The 19,454-nt window shown below is 51.1% G+C and overlaps 4 protein-coding genes across 4 annotated transcripts; 2 read left to right on the top strand and 2 right to left on the bottom strand.

Annotated features, from left to right (window-relative positions):
- Positions 1-527: 527 nt before the first annotated feature.
- Positions 528-1,041, top strand: BGZ61DRAFT_547863 (uncharacterized protein; the record flags this gene model as incomplete). The annotated part of the gene is made up of 1 exon (XM_046255378.1): positions 528-1,041. The coding sequence occupies one exon, from the start codon at positions 528-530 to the stop codon at positions 1,008-1,010; it is 483 nt and encodes a 160-aa protein (XP_046102659.1). The 3' UTR covers positions 1,011-1,041.
- Positions 1,042-1,841: 800 nt separating this feature from the next.
- BGZ61DRAFT_533827 (uncharacterized protein) lies at positions 1,842-4,947 on the bottom strand (the record flags this gene model as incomplete). Its single annotated transcript, XM_046254062.1, has 2 exons — positions 1,842-3,438; positions 3,488-4,947. 2 exons carry the CDS (start codon positions 4,945-4,947, stop codon positions 1,842-1,844), a joined length of 3,057 nt encoding a protein of 1,018 aa, XP_046102658.1.
- Positions 4,948-7,743: 2,796 nt separating this feature from the next.
- Positions 7,744-9,552, bottom strand: BGZ61DRAFT_454267 (uncharacterized protein). Its single transcript, XM_046246190.1, has one exon. The coding sequence runs from the start codon at positions 9,402-9,404 to the stop codon at positions 8,106-8,108; it is 1,299 nt and encodes a 432-aa protein (XP_046102657.1). The 5' UTR covers positions 9,405-9,552; the 3' UTR covers positions 7,744-8,105.
- A 947-nt stretch (positions 9,553-10,499) lies between these two features.
- Positions 10,500-19,209, top strand: BGZ61DRAFT_355047 (uncharacterized protein; the record flags this gene model as incomplete). Its single annotated transcript, XM_046240680.1, has 4 exons — positions 10,500-10,733; positions 10,789-11,604; positions 11,659-18,080; positions 18,135-19,209. 4 exons carry the CDS (start codon positions 10,500-10,502, stop codon positions 19,207-19,209), a joined length of 8,547 nt encoding a protein of 2,848 aa, XP_046102656.1.
- Positions 19,210-19,454: the final 245 nt, after the last annotated feature.

The following is a 19,454-nucleotide window of genomic DNA, read 5'->3' as shown; positions in this document are numbered from 1 at the left end:
ATAGGGTACTTAAGGCCGGTGACCAGCTATTCTAACGGCTGGTCAGGCCGTAGCACGAATAGCCTCTTCACGCAATCCTGACTGTTGATTGTTGGGTCCAATGCGGTCAATTGGATCAGGACGATAGAGTTCAAGACGATGTGGAGATTAATAAAGGTGATGATTGTCTGGATCTAGGATTCGGGGTTTTATGTCATTACTTGCGAGGAAGGTCAATACAGGGTCATAACCCAAGATTATGCTGACCAAGCTCTGGAACATGGCCTAGCGAAATGGGGACGGCATATCTTTCTCCCGTCGGTCCAATTATCATCCCGCCATCGTGAACATCTAAACTTTCAGTTGTGGTCAGTTGTACGAAGTCAGCACCGCGACGGATTATACACGTAATAGCAACAATTGAAGTTGACGGTGTAATTATAATTGAGAAGTATAGATATCGTTACTATGTCTCACTGTAGTGCCTCCCCAATAATCAGTACCTCGGTTTTCTTAAGCCCTACCTCCACGTCAATTCAAGATACAAGATGCGCTTGCTCAATCTTTTTGCCATCGCCGGCGCATTGGTGCCACTCAACGCCGCTCCCACTTGTGCAGAACCGAAAACATCCAAGGCGAAAACTGAATGCTCCCGTCACCCAGTCAGCCCCTGGATCCAGGAGAAGAAATTCGATGCCTTTGTTCACAAGTTCTACGTTCTAAAGGAGCCTAAAGCGGCCATTCTGGAGAATATGGCCGTCGATTACATCCAACACAACCCCGACGCCTTGAGCGGACGCCAAAACGCCATCGACTATGTTGGCCCTACGTTCGAAATCGCCAACTTCACGGTCGCCCGTACGTCCTTCAGCAACAGCACTGGCTGGGCCCATACTAAGATGGAGATTCCGGGCGCACCATTTTTCGCGGTGGTGGATATTTTCAGGTTCGAGGGAACCTGCATTGTTGAACATTGGGATGTGTTCCTCCAGCTGCCGGCCAACGCCACAAATCCGCTGGCGCTGTTCTAAGAGCTCGTTGGAAATACGCACATGTCAGGAGGATTGTGTATGGAGTTTCACGCCGATGATGAGAAAACTTAGGATTGTCATAGGAAAATGAGATACGGTGATAGTGTTGATAGACGCATTGGGGTTTAATGACAGCAGGGCTAGCCTGGCGTACTAGCTAATACTTAAAGCAAATGCACCTTTCGAGTCATTGGAAGGGCATGCTTTTTCCCTTCTTGAATTTTCAATTTGAGACATAGCCTGTCTTGCCCTGCATTTCCTGAATAGCTGTCGCAGCAGCTTATCTTGCCCACCTTACGCAATTTTTCCCTTGGTTATATTTGGAAGCATTTGATCAAGTTCCTAAACTACCCAATTGGCCTCTTCCTTCAGCTGATCCTACCAGAAGCTCTCCCTCAAGTCCAATCCCTTGGGTCATCCCATATTCTCTATGTCTCCGGCCCGGTTTGTACCAAGTGCATGTCCCACCAATGAAATCATTGAGAGGTATTTAGAATCATACGGTCGGAGACAATGTGGATGTCAAGCGAAATGAAGGGATGGATGGCCCAGGAGGATTAAGCCTTATAGGGCTAGCATATGTCACCAGCTGAGGTCCCGTACAAAACCACAAACTGTTCCGTGCCGTAGCTAGGCGAGATTGGGATTCCCTTCTTTTAGCTATTGCTGCCTCGAGGGACCATGCTGTAGGTAGCACGGTGGTAGAACATGCTAGATAGTACCCAGTTAACAACAAATCAATTAAGGCAAATGTTTATATGACTAGATTAAATTACAATAGTGGCACAGTGTGCTGTGACATGTCTGCTCGGCGCGAGGTACAAAGAAAAATTAAAAGGAAATAGAGATCGGGGAGCTAAGAGAGAGCGTAACAGGCGAGCCCGAAAGGGTCACCCACTGAATGGGAGGCTCGGAGCCAACAACGTCCGATTTAATTGAACCTCCAGATGCGGAAACAGAGCCAGATGGGATAGTGACAGGAACAGGAACAGAACAGCTGTTCCCATCGGCAGTGACTGTAACAGCCTTAAGCTTGGTGCCGTCACCGGAAAAGCTATACGAGAGCTTGGGGTTGCAGTTATCCAAAGCCTGACGGTCCAGGAAGTACTGAGCAATATCGTCGTGCTTCAGAGATTGCATAGGCCAGTTCGTCAAGCGCATCATTTCTTGAACCATAGTTTCAGTCCAAGACATAACTAGTGACATCTGGCCGCTCTGGGTGCCAATGGTAATAGATGACACTGTGGTCTGGTGCATGTTGGCCTGATGGAACATGTAAGGGTCCGACTGAAGCGCAAGCAAGTTTCGGATAGTAGATGCCTTGGAGCTGGCCAGAAGGTCGAAGTAGGTGCCCTTACCAGCGGATGTTGCAATCCACTCGTTCAAGGTACATTCCATTGTGTGACAGTTGAAGTAAATAGCTGTAGAGAATCGGGGGACGATAGTCAATCCATCATAGCCATTGGCTGCAACAGTACTAGTAAGAGGCCAGTAGGGGTTATTTGGGTTTCGCAGAAGAGGACGTGTATTGTCGCCAACAACGTTCACAATTCCATTGTCCATCCAGGCCTTGATAGCATCTCCATTGTGCAGACCAGTAATAGCTGGAGGAACAAGACCATGGGCCGAGAAAAGCGTAGCCTGGTCAATACCGAGCTGCTTCATCCACGCCTGGTTGAATTTGATCTCTCGTGACGTATCGTGGTAGGTGGCGTTATTCAGACTCATATGGGAGAAGGTATGAGAGAGATGGGCAAACTGGTTGAGGTTGTCGGTTTTGGTGAACCAAGAGGAAAAAGAATCCATGCCAGAACAGGCCTTGGACCAAGAGTAGGTCTCATATCCAGTTGGCCACAGATCCGTACCGGTGCCAAGTTCCTTCTGAAACTCGAGGGCGGTGGCATTGGGAGAATCGTAGTAGACTGCGTCTTCGGGGTCGCAGGTTCCCGACTGATCCTTGAGAGTTGAAGTGATAATATCGCCGTTGCCGTTGTGCGCAAGCTCTAGCCAGAACACCGACCCTGAAGGCATACGGCTAACAATACTGTTCTGCCAGGTGACGTGGGCCTCGAGGTCGGCAATCTGGATCTTAAAGTCGTCGAGACCGGTAGGGTAGTACAGTTCTGTAGCGATCTGAACGTCGTCAATCTGGCAGCTCAGGTGCGTCTTGCGCTTGCCAAGGAAGAGTCCACGGGTCAGCCAATGGATATGGGCGTGCTGCAGGTAGTTGGAGGTAAGAGACCAAGCGGGAGCCCAGCCGATGAACCAGACAAATTGCTCGCGGCCATTGAAGTTGTTGATGACGGCGGCGACCGTTTCGCTGGTGTAGCCCGTGGAGATTCCGAACTTGGCGATTTGCTTGGTGGTACTCGTGTCGGTGATGCTGGCAGGGACGTGCCAGAGGCCGCTCGTAGAGACTGTGGCCTTTCTAAAGAGGTGTTAGGTGGATTCTGTAGATATAAGATAAGTAGACTTACGCCTTGAGGTTTGCTGTGGGGAAATCGCTAACGTCGGTAAAGCTGATGGACTGATCGGCGCTGCTGTCACAACATCCGCTGCCAACAGGAGTAGTGCCGAACTTGGAACCGGGGTACTCGTTGATGCGGACCATACGGACATTATAGTCAGTCTGGTAAGCATAGAGAGCGGTCCACTGATTGTCGGTAAGGGCACTGCCCCAACCAGAGCTCTTTGAGACGGCAATGGACGACAGAATAATGATTCCACCATAGTTTCCGTGAGTGGAAGACGAGCTCAGCGGAGGCAGGTCGGAACCGTCGGCAGACACAACAAAGGTCTCGTAGGGGATGCCGTATGCGAGAAGGCCAAGGCTTCCGGCAGCGGCGGTGTCACTGTCTGCCGCAATGACGAGGATGGTGGCGTCCACAGTAGCACCCGCTCCGTGGAGGGCTCCGGTGGAGCTGGACGAAGCAGCAGAGGAGCTGGAGGTGCCGGAGCCAGAAGACGAAGCGCTATTCGATGTGCCTGAGCCAGTGTCGGAGGAGGAAGCAGTGTTTGAACTGGAGCCGGAGACAGAAGAGGTACCAGTGTTTGAGCTAGAGCCAGAGTCGGAAGACGTAGAACCTGCCGAGCTAGATGACCCAGCAGCTGAAGATGCAGTTGAAGACGCCGCAGCGGAGGACGAGGTATTGGCCTGGCTGGACAATGTGGTGGCCGCCGTCGCCGAAGTGGTGGTTGCTTTGGCCGATGTGGTGAGAGACGGCGCAGAGCTGGAGCTGGTGAGCGTGCTCGTGATAGTGGCGATAGCTTTGCTTGAGGTCGAGGACGTGGATACGACCGCCGCCGCAGTCGTCTTGGTGACTGAGATGCTGTCGATATACACCTGGGCCGTACCGGCGGTACATGCCACGACCACCTTGAGGACTCCATTGGCTTTGGAGGCAGTGGCAGTTCCGTTGAATTTCTTCCAGTCACTGCCGATGATCAAGACGACGGGGAAATAGCTCGAGTTGCCAATGTTGACGCCGTCCCAGGTGGCTTGGATGCGGCAGGTGTTGGCCTTGGGGCTGTACACGACGTAGTAGTAAAACTCGACGGCGTATTTGGCGCCAACCGTCAAACTCTTGATCGTCGTGCTCATGCTGCTGCTGGTCCAGGAATCTCGCTTGGAGATACTCCCGCCCGTCGACTCGACGGGATAGACGCTCGTGGATTGCTCATCCTGGGGGACGGCGATCATCTGAATGACACTGTCGGAGTCGCTGCAGCCATCCGAGCCGGCGAGAGGGATATGTTCGACCGAACCACTGGTGTTGAAGCCCTCGAGACCATTAGAGAAGTCGCCGTTGACGATTTTATTGGCTCCGGTCGGGGTCTGGGACGCTTCATAACCGGTGACGCTTGGGTTGCACATGACGTTGGCCTCGCTGACCCTCAGCATGCCGAGGGCGGCGGTGGCAATGGCGATGTACCGCATCGCTGTGGAGGGGGTCCCAAAGGAACCAGAGAAAGATAATGAACTGAAAAGAGTCGAAGGGAAGTTGGCGGTTGTTTGGATCTCGATGTCGATCCGGGTGAATGAACGCTCGGCTTTGTACAAGACTGAAGAAAAGAAGGATGAAGAGGAACGAACAACCTCGACAGTTGAGTCTTTAAAACGATGAGGCCCTGAGGGACGGTTGGTGGAGATGGCATCAAAAGCGGCAAAAAATGCTGATTCATATCGAACATCGAAGGCATCCAAGCCAACGAAACCCGGCACGCTTGGTTGCAGAGCGAACGGCCGAAAGAGGCAATGACGGAGTGTCCGGTGGTCGAGACATTCTGGGCCACATCAGTCAGCGCGGCCGATCCGGTAGCTGATCCAGTACGCCGGAGATACACGCTCTTGGTCTGAAATCCACTGGGCCGGTCTTGTTGGCGGGAAATGCAGCTACGTCGACGCCCTGGAGGAGGCGTCTTCCGCCGCGCGAGACGGGTCTCGAGTCCCCGCGAGCAACTATCCAAGCTCTGTTTTAGACGTAGCGCAGATCGCCAAGTAACCCTAACCCTACTGGGCTGCATCCGGTGGACTTGGCGGTTGTGAGGCCCATTGACGGCTCTGGAATGCAGACTATGCGTCCGGGGGTCCATTCAGCAACGAAGGCCTAGACAAAGCGCCACAGCAACTGAGCTAAGTGTCTGGGGAATCTCGCTCGCTCCGCTGTGTCGTTGCCGAACCCGATCTTCGCCGGATCTCTCTGAGTTCCGCGGGCTTGGCCCGCGTGGCGCATTTCAGATCCTCTGTGGAGGCGTATCGCCAGGAGCATCGACGCTAGAGAGCTGTCTTGGCAATTGTTGGTGATTAGGTTCGCCGAAGCTGGCTACGGCGTTTGGTTGGAGATAGGCGTCAATTCTAAATCTATATGCGTGCTGGCCTAGACCGTCGATGTCATTTATCGGGCGACGTCTATTATTGCCGTCGTCGTCGGCACGGATGGACCGGTTTAGACTTGGTTTCATTCATCGCCTTCACGGAACACTTTCACCTTCGAAGCAAAAGACAGTAAAGCTTCATTCTTTGATCAACAAGCATCTATTCAAATTCATCGGGACCCCAATTCCATCTTGAACTCCAATTGCCTCTCCAGTTACCTTTATCCGCATAATTTGCCAACCACGATTGCTCGTGCGCATCACACAATCGACCCCAACTCTCCTCTCCACCCGTCGTCACGGGTGCCTACTCCTTTGGTCTCGACTTCCCTCGAGGAAGTCGAGATTTACAAGCCATGGCCGAGCTGAAAGAAGAATCAGACGACCAGTCGGCAACAAACACATGGCCACTGTGGAAAAAGTTCGCCGTCGTCGGGCTTTGGCTCATAATCGCCGTTCCCTTGGGTGTGGGAGTCGGTGTTGGCATAGCTCGCAGAGGAGCTCATGGAATAGACCAACTTCGCGCGCGGGAGGCAACAGCGCAAATGCTTGGAAGTCAACTACCATCGACTCGTGGCGAGCTATTGTTCTAAATTCGGTCAAACCTCACACCAACATATCCCCTGGTGTCAAGACACGAGGATTTGGGCACAATGGCATTGTTATTTGGCGCTGGAACTTGAGAAAGTAGAAGAGCGACAACCCGAATTTCGGAGGAAGTGTGACGAAGGTCACCGATGACGGCCTAGAAGAGACGCGTTGCTGCGTCTGCTAGATTAAATGTAATCAAAGATTCTAAAGATTCTGTATCCAGTGCAGCTCTAATAATTAAGAGATTATCTTGAGGAAGTAGACATGTCTATTTCAATGTTCGTAATTAAAATATCCGTCCAATGTCCAGAGTGCGGAAGGGTCACACCGACGTAAAAGCCAGAAACGAAACACCTAAATATGCCATTACCACCATGGATTAAAAGATCGATGAACTGCATGTGCAAAGCATAATGAAATCAGCCAGAATATTTACGGGTCTAATGTTTTATAAGATAACTATTCCAAGACCAGAATGTTCGTGCGGAATTTGGGGTTTAAAGTTAATAATACGAAGAGGGAACAATAGCAGGGTAATAGAATATTTAACCGTTCAAATTAGAATTGGCTGAACGTGAGAGAAAAGTGGTGGTGATTGAATACAACACAGAGGAGAGGTTAATAGGCTTCAGGGTAGGTATAAAGAGGCTGCGTTAAAACGTGGGCTCACCTGTGGCTGGAACAAATGCACAGAGTAGAAATAATTCTATTGAACACTTGCAAATAATCTCTAGAGTCAGAATCCACTACGGGTCGCAATTCTCAGTTGCCATGTTGATTTAGCAAGGGTTCCAAGTGAGCCCTTGGATATCCAGAACTGTGGACACCTCAGTCGGCTGCTACAAAATCTGCGACGGTGGTTCGACCCCACGAGTTGTCTCACACCGTGTCTCACATCATACAATTTCACCAAATGCTTGCAAATCAGCCGATCGATCGCCGGGCCAACTCAGTGATACTCGTGAAGTCAATCCCCCCAGTGACCCGTTTCCTCAGTCCATCCACCGGTGGACTCCGGCCTCGATGCGAATCTCCCCCATCGGCTAGATTTCTTAGCTCCGACCTAAGGGAGTTGAAATGCGACCTTCTCTTAAGTAGAGGCTAACGAAACTTTGAGAGTTCTAGGTTTATCAGGAGAGGAATGCATTCGTGGCACTAATCGGATAGACGGCTTCATCGGACCCGAGTACCATTTCCATGGACCGTCTTGGTTTGGGCGATTCGCATACTGTACACCCCTTGTCTGAGAGTGTTGGGAGAGGGGCTTGAAGTGTGCTGGTTAGCTGTTTGATGACGTTAATTTGATCATGTCAATGGCACATGTTCACTTATGCGAGCAGATACAGGAAGAGTGAATATGAGAGATACAACAGAGTATATTACTTTCAATTTGGGTAGTACAATGTACAATACTGACTCTTCCGTAAACGACTGTGAAGTCCGTTCCTCATTTTTTCCCCCTCCATCTTGGCCCAATCTTGTTCCACGCTACCCATACCTGGGGTTTGATCTAAGTTCTTCAATGTAACTCCAACCAAGGAAGGAAAAGAAATTGTCGCATCAATCTCAACTATAGAAAACGCCGACCCAATAGAAGTAAGACACAGTGTACAAAGAATATTCAAACATCTAAGTTTCATGCGTCTTAGACACGAAGTTCCACAGGTCAGTAGCACACTGGTTGATGCTCTCTGTCGCTGTCCAGCCAAGTTCCTTGACTGCTCGCGCGTTGGCTGCGACGCATGATCCAACGTCACCTTCCCTTCTGGGGGCCATGTTCACGGGGATGTTCCTTCCTGAGGCCGCTTCGAGGCTATCGACAGCCTCTCTGACAGTGGTACCATTTCCAGTGCCGAGGTTGAAGGTGCGGAAGGGCTCCTTGATGGAAGCGCCTACGGCAGCAATGTGTCCTCTAGCTAGATCAGAAACGTGAATGAAATCACGGATAGCAGTGCCATCGCGTGTATCCCAATCGGATCCGAAAATGTCTAGTTGCTCGCGCTGTCCGGTCAAAACTTGCGTAATGACAGGGAAGAGGTTCGTTGGCACGCCCTTGGGATCCTCGCCAAGAACTCCAGATACATCACATCCGATGGGGTTGAAATAACGGAGGGCAATAATTCGCCAAGCAGGGTCTGAATGGGCGATGTCGGCGAGGATGGCTTCGCAGAAGTACTTGGACCGAGCATATGGGCTGAGCAGTCCAGTAGCCTGTGGCATCCTTACCTGCTCCTGACCGTTGGCATCGATGTAATTTTCAGGGTGATGCACGAGGTCTTCCTCCTTGAGAGGGAATCCTTCATCAGCCTTAGTACCGTAAACGGTAGCAGAGGACGAAAAGACAAAGTTTCGAATGTTATGCTTTCCAAGAAGCTCAACCAGATCAACGAGACCGGATACATTGTTGCGATAATAGGAAACGGGGTTCTCAATTGAGTCAGTGACAGACTTGAAGGCAGCAAAATGAATGACGCCAGCAATTCGTGATTGTCGTCTCAATTCAGGCGTCTCAGTTGTCGTTGTAGGACCCGGAACAAAGTCTGAGTAGGACTCCAGCAAAAAGCGCATGGACTTGCTGCGGTAGTCAACCTTGTGGAAGTGCAACACAGGCATGATGCGGTTCTTCTCGTGACAATATTTCTCTGCGAGCTGCTGAACGCGAGTGAAGACGCTGTGGAAGCTGTTGCTGAGATCATCGACGATGATGACATTGTAGCCGGCCTTTAGCAGCTCCAGAGAAGTGTGGGATCCAATGTAACCAAGACCACCGGTTACGAGGATGAAGCTGCCAGTGGAGCCAGGCGCTCTGGCATTGAGGGCATGCTCTGAGCCTTGACTAGTCGCTGCCGAGGAGCCGAACATCGACATCGAAGAGGATGTCGACGGGCGGGAGGAGGCGCCATCATCGTGAGGTAGAGAAGAATACATGGTGAGAGTGGCAATGGAGTCTGAGCTTGACACGCAAAGTGAGGTTTCTTACTGAAGTTTGGAGAAGTTTGGAAATGAGTGTTCAGTGACAATGAAAGTGTTGTAGGCAGGTGGAATCGAAGGAGAGAAGTGACTGAGGCTGATGACTTCTACTCTTTGCCGACCTTGCCCTTTATCATATACCCGCCAAATACGCTACTTGACACGCTACTTTTTACTCTCAGCGAGGATGCTTAAACCTCATTTTCACTCGGGTGACGGCGTTACCGCCCACGGATTCGGGAAAAAGCTTCACCAATACTAGAACTGGCGCGATAAGTAGGTTCCATTTCCGTGACTTGCAAACTCTGATATCCTGGGCGTGGGCGGCCAAACCGATAGAGAACTAATCTAGGCCATGGTGTTCCCTGTTTGGACTGGCATACTACCTGCTAAACTGTGGTCTTCGGAACAAAGCTAAACGATGCGTGATGCTAAGACTAATTGTGAATGGGCCTACGTGCGGAAGACGAAGACTAATCCGAGGAATAGCGTGATATCGGCTTGAGGGTTTCCGGCGCACGAATATCAAAAGAGAAAGGTCTCGAACTGATCCCCGCCTTAATTGGCTCCAGACAACTTAGTCGCCGAGTGATTCTAGATCTTGGTTGATCCGTTCCGGCGCATTGTTCTCCATCTGGAATCTCACTTTAAATGAGGCTAGTCCTTGTTGATGGGGGCGTGTTGTGGGAACGCACTCTGCATCCGCATTCCTCCCATCTACATTCCACGTCTCCGCATTCCTCGGCTCCAGATCCAGCTTGCTCCGCCACTTACGCTTGCTCCGCATTCCGTCAAACTCTCGTTGCTATCAGCTGTTCAGTTGCTAAGCTGTGTGAGGTCCTCCAAATGCGTCCCTGATGTATCCCGATGCGCTCAATGTAATCCCCAATGCGTCCCGAAGCGCCCTGCTCTAGGTGCAGGAGCTTGCTTCAACTCCTATAGCTTCGCCTGTTTTGACTGTTTTTTTCTACCATCAGCATTGTGACTGGGTGATAATTCACAGCGCAAGCTGTTCCACGTCCTGTTCATTGTTTTCCAACTGTCGATCTCGCAATGGCTTCGTTTTTCCAGCCCGGGAAGGATGACCCGACCCGCGATGCATGCGGTGAGCAGAAGTATCAAGTCTACTGCAATAGTGTCCTCCCCGCAGGCCACAGGTTCATTCACTTGTTCCAAGTCGTGAACTTTACGTTTGGCCTTACAGCTACGTTTGTCCCTTTAATTCTTTATCTCGTCTACAGGTTCATTCAGTCACGTAAAGCAAGAAGACCAAAGGCGTCAAGGCAAGTTCTTATTTGTGATCCAAGTTTCGTAATTCTTTCTCTAATTGCCCTTCAGCCAGCGGAATCGCCTTCTCAGCCTAGATGGAGGAATCAACTCCACCGTGGCTCCTATGCACTCGTTCAGACCGACGAAAACATTCACGATCCTCTCCGAGTCCGATGCCCTCTCGTCCAAGCGATCCACCCGAACATACGATTTCGTTATCCTCCCACTGTCAATGAATGGGAGCATCGCTGGTGAAGATGGAGCCTCGCGCTCGTCCATTGGCACGTCCGATACCATCGTCGCCAAGATGCGTCTTGCCAATATTAGCATCGATTCCTTGGGCCCCGATGCGCTCGACCAGTCTCGAATTGACGGCACTTGCGACTTCCTCACCCAGACGTACATGGACAATAGCTTGGCCGGATACGCGCTTCAGGTTTCTGCAGCCGAGAAGCCTGAACAGGTAGATGAACTACTAGGACGACTCCATGACGCGAGAATTCCCGTTCTTCTTTCATGCTGTCATGATTCCGAAGCTCTCGACGCAATCAGTTTCACTTATGTGTCTGGCCTGATTGTTGAAAATGCGCTCATTTTGCCAAACGGAGAGGCACGGGATTATTTCAGGGCTCAACGGCTCCGAAACATCATGGCCAGGTGTCACAAGGAGCGAGAAGAGAGGCCTAGCTTCTTTATCGGGTTCCTTACCCGATGGGAGAAGCGACCACATCCTGCTACAGTCCGTCGAGCCGTAAAGCTCGCCGAACACTTTGGTGCTGTTTTCGATCACAGTCCCCTCGACCATGCCACGAGTCTTAAGGAGCCTATGCCAAGTCCCACGGAGACGCTTAGCGGTTTTGAGTATCTTCGTCGTGCAGAAACCATCGAGGTATGCACGAGATTTGATGCGTATATCTTAAGGATTTTGCTGACAACTTTATAGCTTCAGAAATCCTGGGCCACCGAGGCGAGGGGGGTCTGGATTCCCGATGGATCCCCTTTTGCCAAGGTAGCGGAACTGTCGCTAGAAGATCTTGAGGCTGTGATGCCCAACGCGTCATACCTTCTGACACATCAAGATCTCCCGCTGGCACTGAGGGCCATCAAAGATGAGGTGCCAAGATACTACGTATCTCCCGATTATATCGACCTCGTACCAGCCCGAGTCAGCTTTTGGGACTCCTCCAGTGATAGGAAGCATCTTTCACCTGCTGGATGCTTTCCGCTCACCTCTGAGCCTCATGCAGATCATTATCAGGCAATCAGTTCCACTCAACATCACCTGAAGGAACTCGAAATGCTTCATTCCGTGGAAGGTCCCGAATTGGAGCTGTTGGTGGTCGCCTTGACCTCGTTAACTCAACGCGGGGAGTGTAACGCTGCTGTACATGAGCTCATCGAGGGCCTTCGAGACCATCAAATCCGCGTCTACAAGGGAATGGATACCGGGTTTGGCGTTCCCGAAAGCGACGCCCACTTTTGGGGTGTCTCAAAAGATCGACCAGGCCCTACTGCTAACTGTGTCGACATCTTCGTCTCTCAAAAGGCCCCCAGCGATGCAGCCACAGTTCTTCACTCTTGGTTCGCTCACAGACAAATTCCTCGTTTGCACCGATATGAGGAAGAGCTTCATCTGGAAATTGTCAACAACCAGAGCGACTCCTCAGGTCTCCCTCTCAGTATCCGAGCAACGATTGACCAAGCGACGTATTCGGAAGTTCTGAGTCTCCTCCAGAAGCTACGAGCGTCTCAATTAAATCATCCTTTTGCCGACGCGATTAAGGCCTATTGTCGGTCTATGCTGATCAGCGAAACTACCAAGTCAGCCTGGAACTTGACCTGCGCCAAAGCCGCCCTCGACGGGTCTACAAGCATGCAAGACATTCTCCGAATGCGTCTCGAGTACTACGCCAGACAGGGCGCGACAGAGCTACCAACTCTAGAGAATGTCGTCGCGTTGTATAAGCTGACAAGCAAGACTATTGTGGATGCTCTCTTCTTTGGGCGTCGAGACACCATCAATGCACTGACACAGGCTCTACTTCGCGCCTACGACCCTTGGAAATCCTGGACTGATTGCGATTACGTTGACATCAACGCTGAACTTTACGCTCTCATCTTGTTCACTGTCCTTCGAAGGGCGGCCTTTGAAGAGGTCTATAATGAGTCCATTGACCGCTGCCCTATCTTTGTATCGCAGCCCGATCAAGCAGCAGTATTCTCAGAGCTTTGGATTCTTGGATCTCAATGCGATATCTATTTTGGATTGCTTCCCCGGGATATTGGCAACATCATCTACCAACGCTATCGCACACACCTGGATCAGCGTCCCCCCACAGCCGCCGATCGAGTCAACAACGAGATCATGACTATGTACTTCAGTCCGAGTGCGCCACCCATCATCAAGGAAGGTGATGAAGGAGCCTTTCCAGGATCTTCAGGGATGAAGCGCACTCGTTATGAAAGAATTCGGTTGTGGAAGAAGAAGTTCGCCGAAGCTGGCGCTCTGTCCATCTTTTGTCTCCCCGCGCTCGTGGACGTTATACTCCTCACCTTCGTGGGGCGGGGATGCTTCATGACTGCATTCATGGACTATAGAGCCCTGGAGGCGGCTGGCTATGCGCTGCTTGTTTCCCTGTTACTTACTGCTGGAGTCACGGGTTGGGCCGGTAGTATCGGCAATTACTACCTGGCCCATTATGCCTATGACAATATGGTCTACTTCCACGTTCAAAGGCTGGCTGGAGGTTTTATCCTGACGCTTCTTGTCGCAATGGCGGGCCTTATCATGTTCGGCTTGCGATACTCTGTTGAAATAGGGTTCGTCTTCGTGGCCTACGTCATCTGTATCACGACTCATTTCAATCTCTTGGGAATTATGAGTTCTATGCACCAGCATGAAAGCCCAATCTTGTCGGGTCGCACCATGTTTATTCAAGACATGTCGATCCTCCTACTATCACCGACAATCTCATCCTTCATCAATGGTCGTGACATCGAGATCTACCTCCTTGTCATGTACACCTACCTGTTCGTGTCCCTATATCGATACCGACGACTGTGTCACGAATGGTCCAATTGGATGGACAACATTCCGAAGTTCTCGCACAAAGATGTTCTTGAATGGTATGCTGCGAGGCAAGATCCTGATACGAACGAAGCAGACCTGAAAGACCAAGAGGCTGTGGCCTTGCAGACCTTCACTGCGTTTCTGGAGTCATACCAACGCCGCACAAAGGACTCCCGCTCTTCTGGTGTCCTCTCAGACCCATTTGTAGCTCGCATCGCAAAAGGGCTGCCCTTTATCGATTGGCTATTCAGAAAGACCAACCCCAATCGTGATGATCATCCAGACATGTTCAGCACCGCCTGGTTCACTCAGCTCAACGAATCCAAGAATGCACAGCTTGGCTTGATCCGCGGCCTCAAGGACCATAATGTCTTCACGCTCTTCCGCCTTGCTCGTTACGACATTGGCCAAACCCTTGCACTGTTCTTGGTCGCTCTCATGGACCGCTGGGTCATGATGGTCTGGAGCGCAGGTGGACCCTATCCGAGTATGTATAGTGACTCCAGAGCTCGTTATGGCATTTGCATGTCCATCAGTTACTTCTGCGTGGCGGCTATGCTGCTCGATTCGACGCTCTATAAATATTGGGGCCTGAAGGACCAGATCTCAGACGAAAAGCTTCGGGACTTTGAGCATGCTCAGAAACTCGCCGCAGAGTTCGAAACATTCCGTCGTACGAGCATCCTCAAGGCACTCACAGATATCATGGGGAAGCTTTTCATCGTTGTCGGTGTCTCTACCCTCCTCCTTTGCGTTTTCGTTGAGAGCTGGGAAACGACAGTTCTTTACTATATGTACACCCTGGGATATACTGCGACCATCATCTTCCAGTTCAATCGATGCTTCACCACTAATGTCAATGTCTACATCGCCATTCTCTACTTTTCAGCAATCATAGGCTTCGTCGTTGGCTGCGTCCTCCATTCTATTCCCGCCACCTCCCAATGGCTCTACAATGATATTATTGCGCAGAACACAGCTTCCCTCCTTGCAGCCGCCGGAACATCCCTTTGGAGCTACAAGGATTGGACCGCGTCACCCCCCTCTCACTCGACGTCTGAGTCCGTTGATGGCGAACGTGACACCTACATCCAACGAAGATACAGTGCCGAGGAGTCCATTCCATCAAAGATTCCGACGGAGGCTATTCAAAACAGCTTGTTTGGCGTGAAGATCACCCATGAGGATGGCAAACCAACGTCCAAGAGAGTCACAGAAAACCTGCATCGCTCTCTCGAGTACCCCAATAAAATGACTCGAGGCACACCCTGGGCCCGAAAGCTTGTGAAGACGGCGAGGGAGATGTGGTTCAACCACAAAATCACTGTCAAAATCGTCCGCCGAGAAGACTTTTGGGAGGATGGCTTGGGTGACATGAGCTCGTTCAGCGTACAGCGAGGCACCAACCTTCATATCACGGTCGGATTCATGGGTGAAGCTCAGCTGTGTTTGCCTGCGTGGCAGCCATTACTGGCCACTGTTATCAGCGAGTCCATCTTGTATCATGTAGCTCGGTCCCAGTTCAACCTCTCGAGCAGCCGTGCGCTTCGAGCCGAGCACTTTCTCTATGATACGGAGTTCATTTCCAGGAGACTCGAGTTTGAGATCTCTTCAGACTCCCGGCAACAACTCACCCGTCTGTCTCTCAAAACAGAGATGGAAATGATGAAACATCTGTGTCTGGACTTTGATGTTGACGCCGACTGGCCAACAACCCCTCAATCTGTCCGCGAGGGCGTCTTGCGACGAATTTTCGGGGAACCAGTTGCTTTGACGTTTGAGTTCACTCAGTGGGCATCTGGAGCCAAGATCGACCTGGAGACGGAGGATTTCTACGTCGGCCTCACTCTAGAGGTCTATCGGAAGTGCCAAGAGAAACTCAGCCCGACCACGTCCTTCTCAGTCCTGGGGCAAGATATTTTACCGCCGCCTCCCCCAGAATTGAAAACGGTCGATATCGAGAGCGCTGAGACTGCTACCTTTTTCCAAAATCTCTGGGCAAGGATGATCTCTTCACCCTACGTGTGCGTCAAGTGGATCGCATTCATCAGCTCAGGAGCATCCAATGTCGAAAGAGAGCTCCTCCACTGTCTTAACAAAACACCAATGAGAAGTACTCTCGCCTGGACGATCCTGCGTATTTGGAATATCTGTCGCGCTGTCAGTCACTTCTGGGTCTATTGGATTCTGATCTATCACCGACCTGCACTCGTCAACATCACTCGCCTTGCCCAGAAAGGTGCCCGTCGAACGATTATCAAAGACACCGTCGTCGTCGAACTATCGCGAAAGAACATCACTGGAATTGCGTCAGTCGACGAGAGCAAGGTATTGGCTCTCAAAGTGTATCCTGGATCTCTCAAGGAGGCCCCCGCCACTGGAGACCCGTTGTTCGTGGATACCTATGATGAGAGATTGCGTCTCAGGAGCAAACAGGACAGCAGCGATGGCGGTGTTTGCACATACCAGTACGACGGAAACTCTCGCTGGCCGACTGCAAAGGTGATCTCCAAAGAGGATTCTACAAGCGTGGGATACTACGACAACTATGGGCGTATTGTACGAGGCACGCGGACTCTCGGCGACGTCGAATTTGTGTTCCAGTACCACTACAAGTCTGCACCAAAGGGCAATTCCGACGTCCTCCGCGTCGACTACAAATTGGCTGATCCTAACTCAGACGACATGCTCTCTGTGTTCTGGGGCAAGCCTGTGGTTGTTGAAGAGTACAACTGGACGCCATCCAAGAACATCGGTCGCATTGTCAAGCTTACCAATGGCAAGACATACACCAGCGAATATGAGTACCTCCATCGACGTGATCCTGCAATTACCCATTTCGTGCAAGAGGGTCAACGCGCCCAGACTGCTATTACTGACTCGCCTGCGGTCTTCCCTCGAGAGGCTGAATTGTTCGCTCGTCCGCGCAACGCGTGTTTTGACTCAGACGACCTGCTGATCTACCACAGTCGACGACAGATCCGGCTCATGAGACGGTATGCCAGCGCGAAGCCTTCTCTCGTCTCACTCATGAACCCTCTGTCGTGGATTGACCGGTTGAATAAACACAAGTACCGTCCTGTGCCAACTTGGCGGTTACGTACGGAGCTTTGGAGTCTTTGGCTCAAGGGCGCCACGCTCGACGCGGTGACGGCTTGTTGGATGGATGAGCTCATTCTTCGCGAGGAACCTCTACTTCGACCTTATTGGAGTGAGCGAGATATCGGACGTCTCGACAGCGCTCGCAGCATCCTGGATGCGAATATTGATCAGATTGTAGCCGCTATGGATATCGACACCGATGTGTCCGAGGTTACCGTCCTTGCCATGAAGACAGCTGATTTGTACGCCATGGGACTGAGCAACGATGCTCCTCAGGTGACTACGCGGCCGCAAGACTGTTTCAATGATACGAGTGACCGTATTTCAGTCGTCTTCAATGACATTGGATGCTGGCCAGTGGCGCCCGGAGGCGTCTCCAACTGTCGACGCGATCTTGTCAATGGGCACACCACGATTCGAAATCACGTTTTGTCTGAGTGTGCTAATGACTATGGCATTCCCCGCTTCCAGATTGAGAAGAGTGTGCAGTCTCTCAAGCTTCTGCCGCTTTGGGGAATTGATGGCGGCACTGCCAATCACGGCGTGATCGACAACATGCTGGAGTCTGTGGTTGATAAGAAGGTCGCTGACACCGGTGTGCAACGAGACATCATCGGCACGTTTGTCCCCCTCCTGATGGAGTTCGTCAGGGGAGCCCGTACTAGACGTCTGGCCCGACCTGATCTCATCAAGTTCAGCAACGTCATCCTCTCTATGGCCAAGTACTACGAACACAAGGACTATACCCTCACTTGGTCATCTAAGGAGGTAGAAGATACCTGGGTGGCTGCCTGGCTTGTCCACTACCATGATCCTAATGTTGTCAACCCATCAGAGACTTTCGAGATCGAACGGCCGAGTATTCCTGACTTCCGTGTTGCGCTGGGTATTTTCCGGGCCTATTTCTTCATATTCGCCGTTGGCATTCCTGAGGATTGTCCACGGGTCTTCCAGAGTACCCATCATGGCATTAGCAGTCTCTTTGGACTGGTTCTTAAGCATCGCCACGGTGCTAGCTTTGGTATTTGGGACCATGCTATCCTCTGGCGAGAGTGCTGCCTTAACATTAGTGCTGCACAATGTGAGCTCCCACTCTCTGTGCAGTCTATGCTTCTGGCTAGCATTGGTCTGGCCAGTCGTCTCGCTTACTTCCACGCGGATGTGATCACACCATGTGCATCTCTCTTCAACCCGTAAGTTTTTCTATGCACCTTCGCATAGACGCGAAAGCTAACCCTTGGTTGCAGTACTTGGGAAATTGAGATTGGCACAGAAAAGGGTACCGTTGGCAACAGAAACCTCTTCAAACGCAAGATTGACCCGATTGTCAACGGTATTAGCAACATGGATGCGTTCACGCCGGTCGACAAAATCCGAACAGAGAAACCCACTGTTCTCATGCTGTCCAACGTTCAAGTTATCAAGGGAGTCAAGGCAGCTATCCAAGCAGCTGAGATTATCATCAACCGGTTCGGCTTCACTGACTACCAGCTTATCGTTTATGGCGCAAAGGACCGCCAGCCGGCGTACGCACTGGAGATGGAAAAGTTCATCACTGATAATAACCTGTCAGATAAGGTCATTCTCGCTGGCTTTGGCAATCCCAAGGTAATCCTCAAGGATGCCTGGTTGTTCATGAACTCCTCTATCTCTGAAGGCCTTCCTCTGGCCATTGGCGAGGCAGCTCTTGCCGGTGTGCCTATTGTCGCCACTGAGGTTGGTGCCACAGCTCTGGTCTTAACGGACCCTCAGAATCCAGATCTTCGCTATGGCGAGGTCGTGCCGCCTAATGACCCTCTGGCCCTGGCCCGCGCCCAGATCAGTATTCTCAGCATGGTAGGCCAGTGGACCAATTTCACCGACGAGGCCGGGCAGAAGAATACGCCAACTCTCCCCGACGAGATTACACCTACTGATGTGGAGTGGCTTACGAAACGATTCTATGCGAAAGCAGAGTATCGTCGAGAGCTTGGTATGCTCTCGCGCAAGGTCGTCCTCCACAGTTTCCACGGGAACCGGTACCTACGGGAACACGAACAGATGTTCTGGATCCAATGGCACCAAAGCAAGATGAAGGCAGAGGAACATATTCAGGCCCGGGCCAACAACCGGTACAAGTTTGGAACGCCTGTGCCGCTCCGGTACGTCGAGGATGACAACGAGGACTTGGAGGAAGAAACAAAGATCGACTGGTCGCAGCCAATCATGCTTGAACAGTGGCAGGTGCTTGAAGGCCAAGGGCCACCAAGACGAAAGTCAGGAGCCAGAATGAGTAAGATTCTGAGAAGACAGCGGCCATACTCATTTGTGAGTGTTGTTTGAGGATAGAATCGGGAAGGATACACAAGGGTATAGACTGCCTCACATTTCATTTGATAGTTTCATTTGTTTACCTCATGCGTACCAATCGCACAAACCCGATGTATATCTTTGAAAATTACATCAACTTTCCCTTTGTCAGCGCTTTCATACCACATTATCATGTACTCTACTAAAAACTTAATCCCCAATTGATCATCATGTTCAAATTTGCCCATATGATAATTAAATGTACATAATGATGCAGG

Source organism: Ilyonectria robusta, assembly GCF_021365365.1.
Source record: "Ilyonectria robusta strain PMI_751 chromosome Unknown BGZ61scaffold_13, whole genome shotgun sequence".
Taxonomy (NCBI): domain Eukaryota; kingdom Fungi; phylum Ascomycota; class Sordariomycetes; order Hypocreales; family Nectriaceae; genus Ilyonectria; species Ilyonectria robusta.
Note: the sequence above shows the minus strand (reverse complement) of the source record. Positions and strands in the feature narration are given on the sequence as shown.

Bases quoted from the DNA above. Each gene is read 5' to 3' on its own strand.
- BGZ61DRAFT_454267 (XM_046246190.1), bottom strand. From the start codon at position 9,404: ATGTATTCTTCTCTACCTCACGATGATGGCGCCTCCTCCCGCCCGTCG.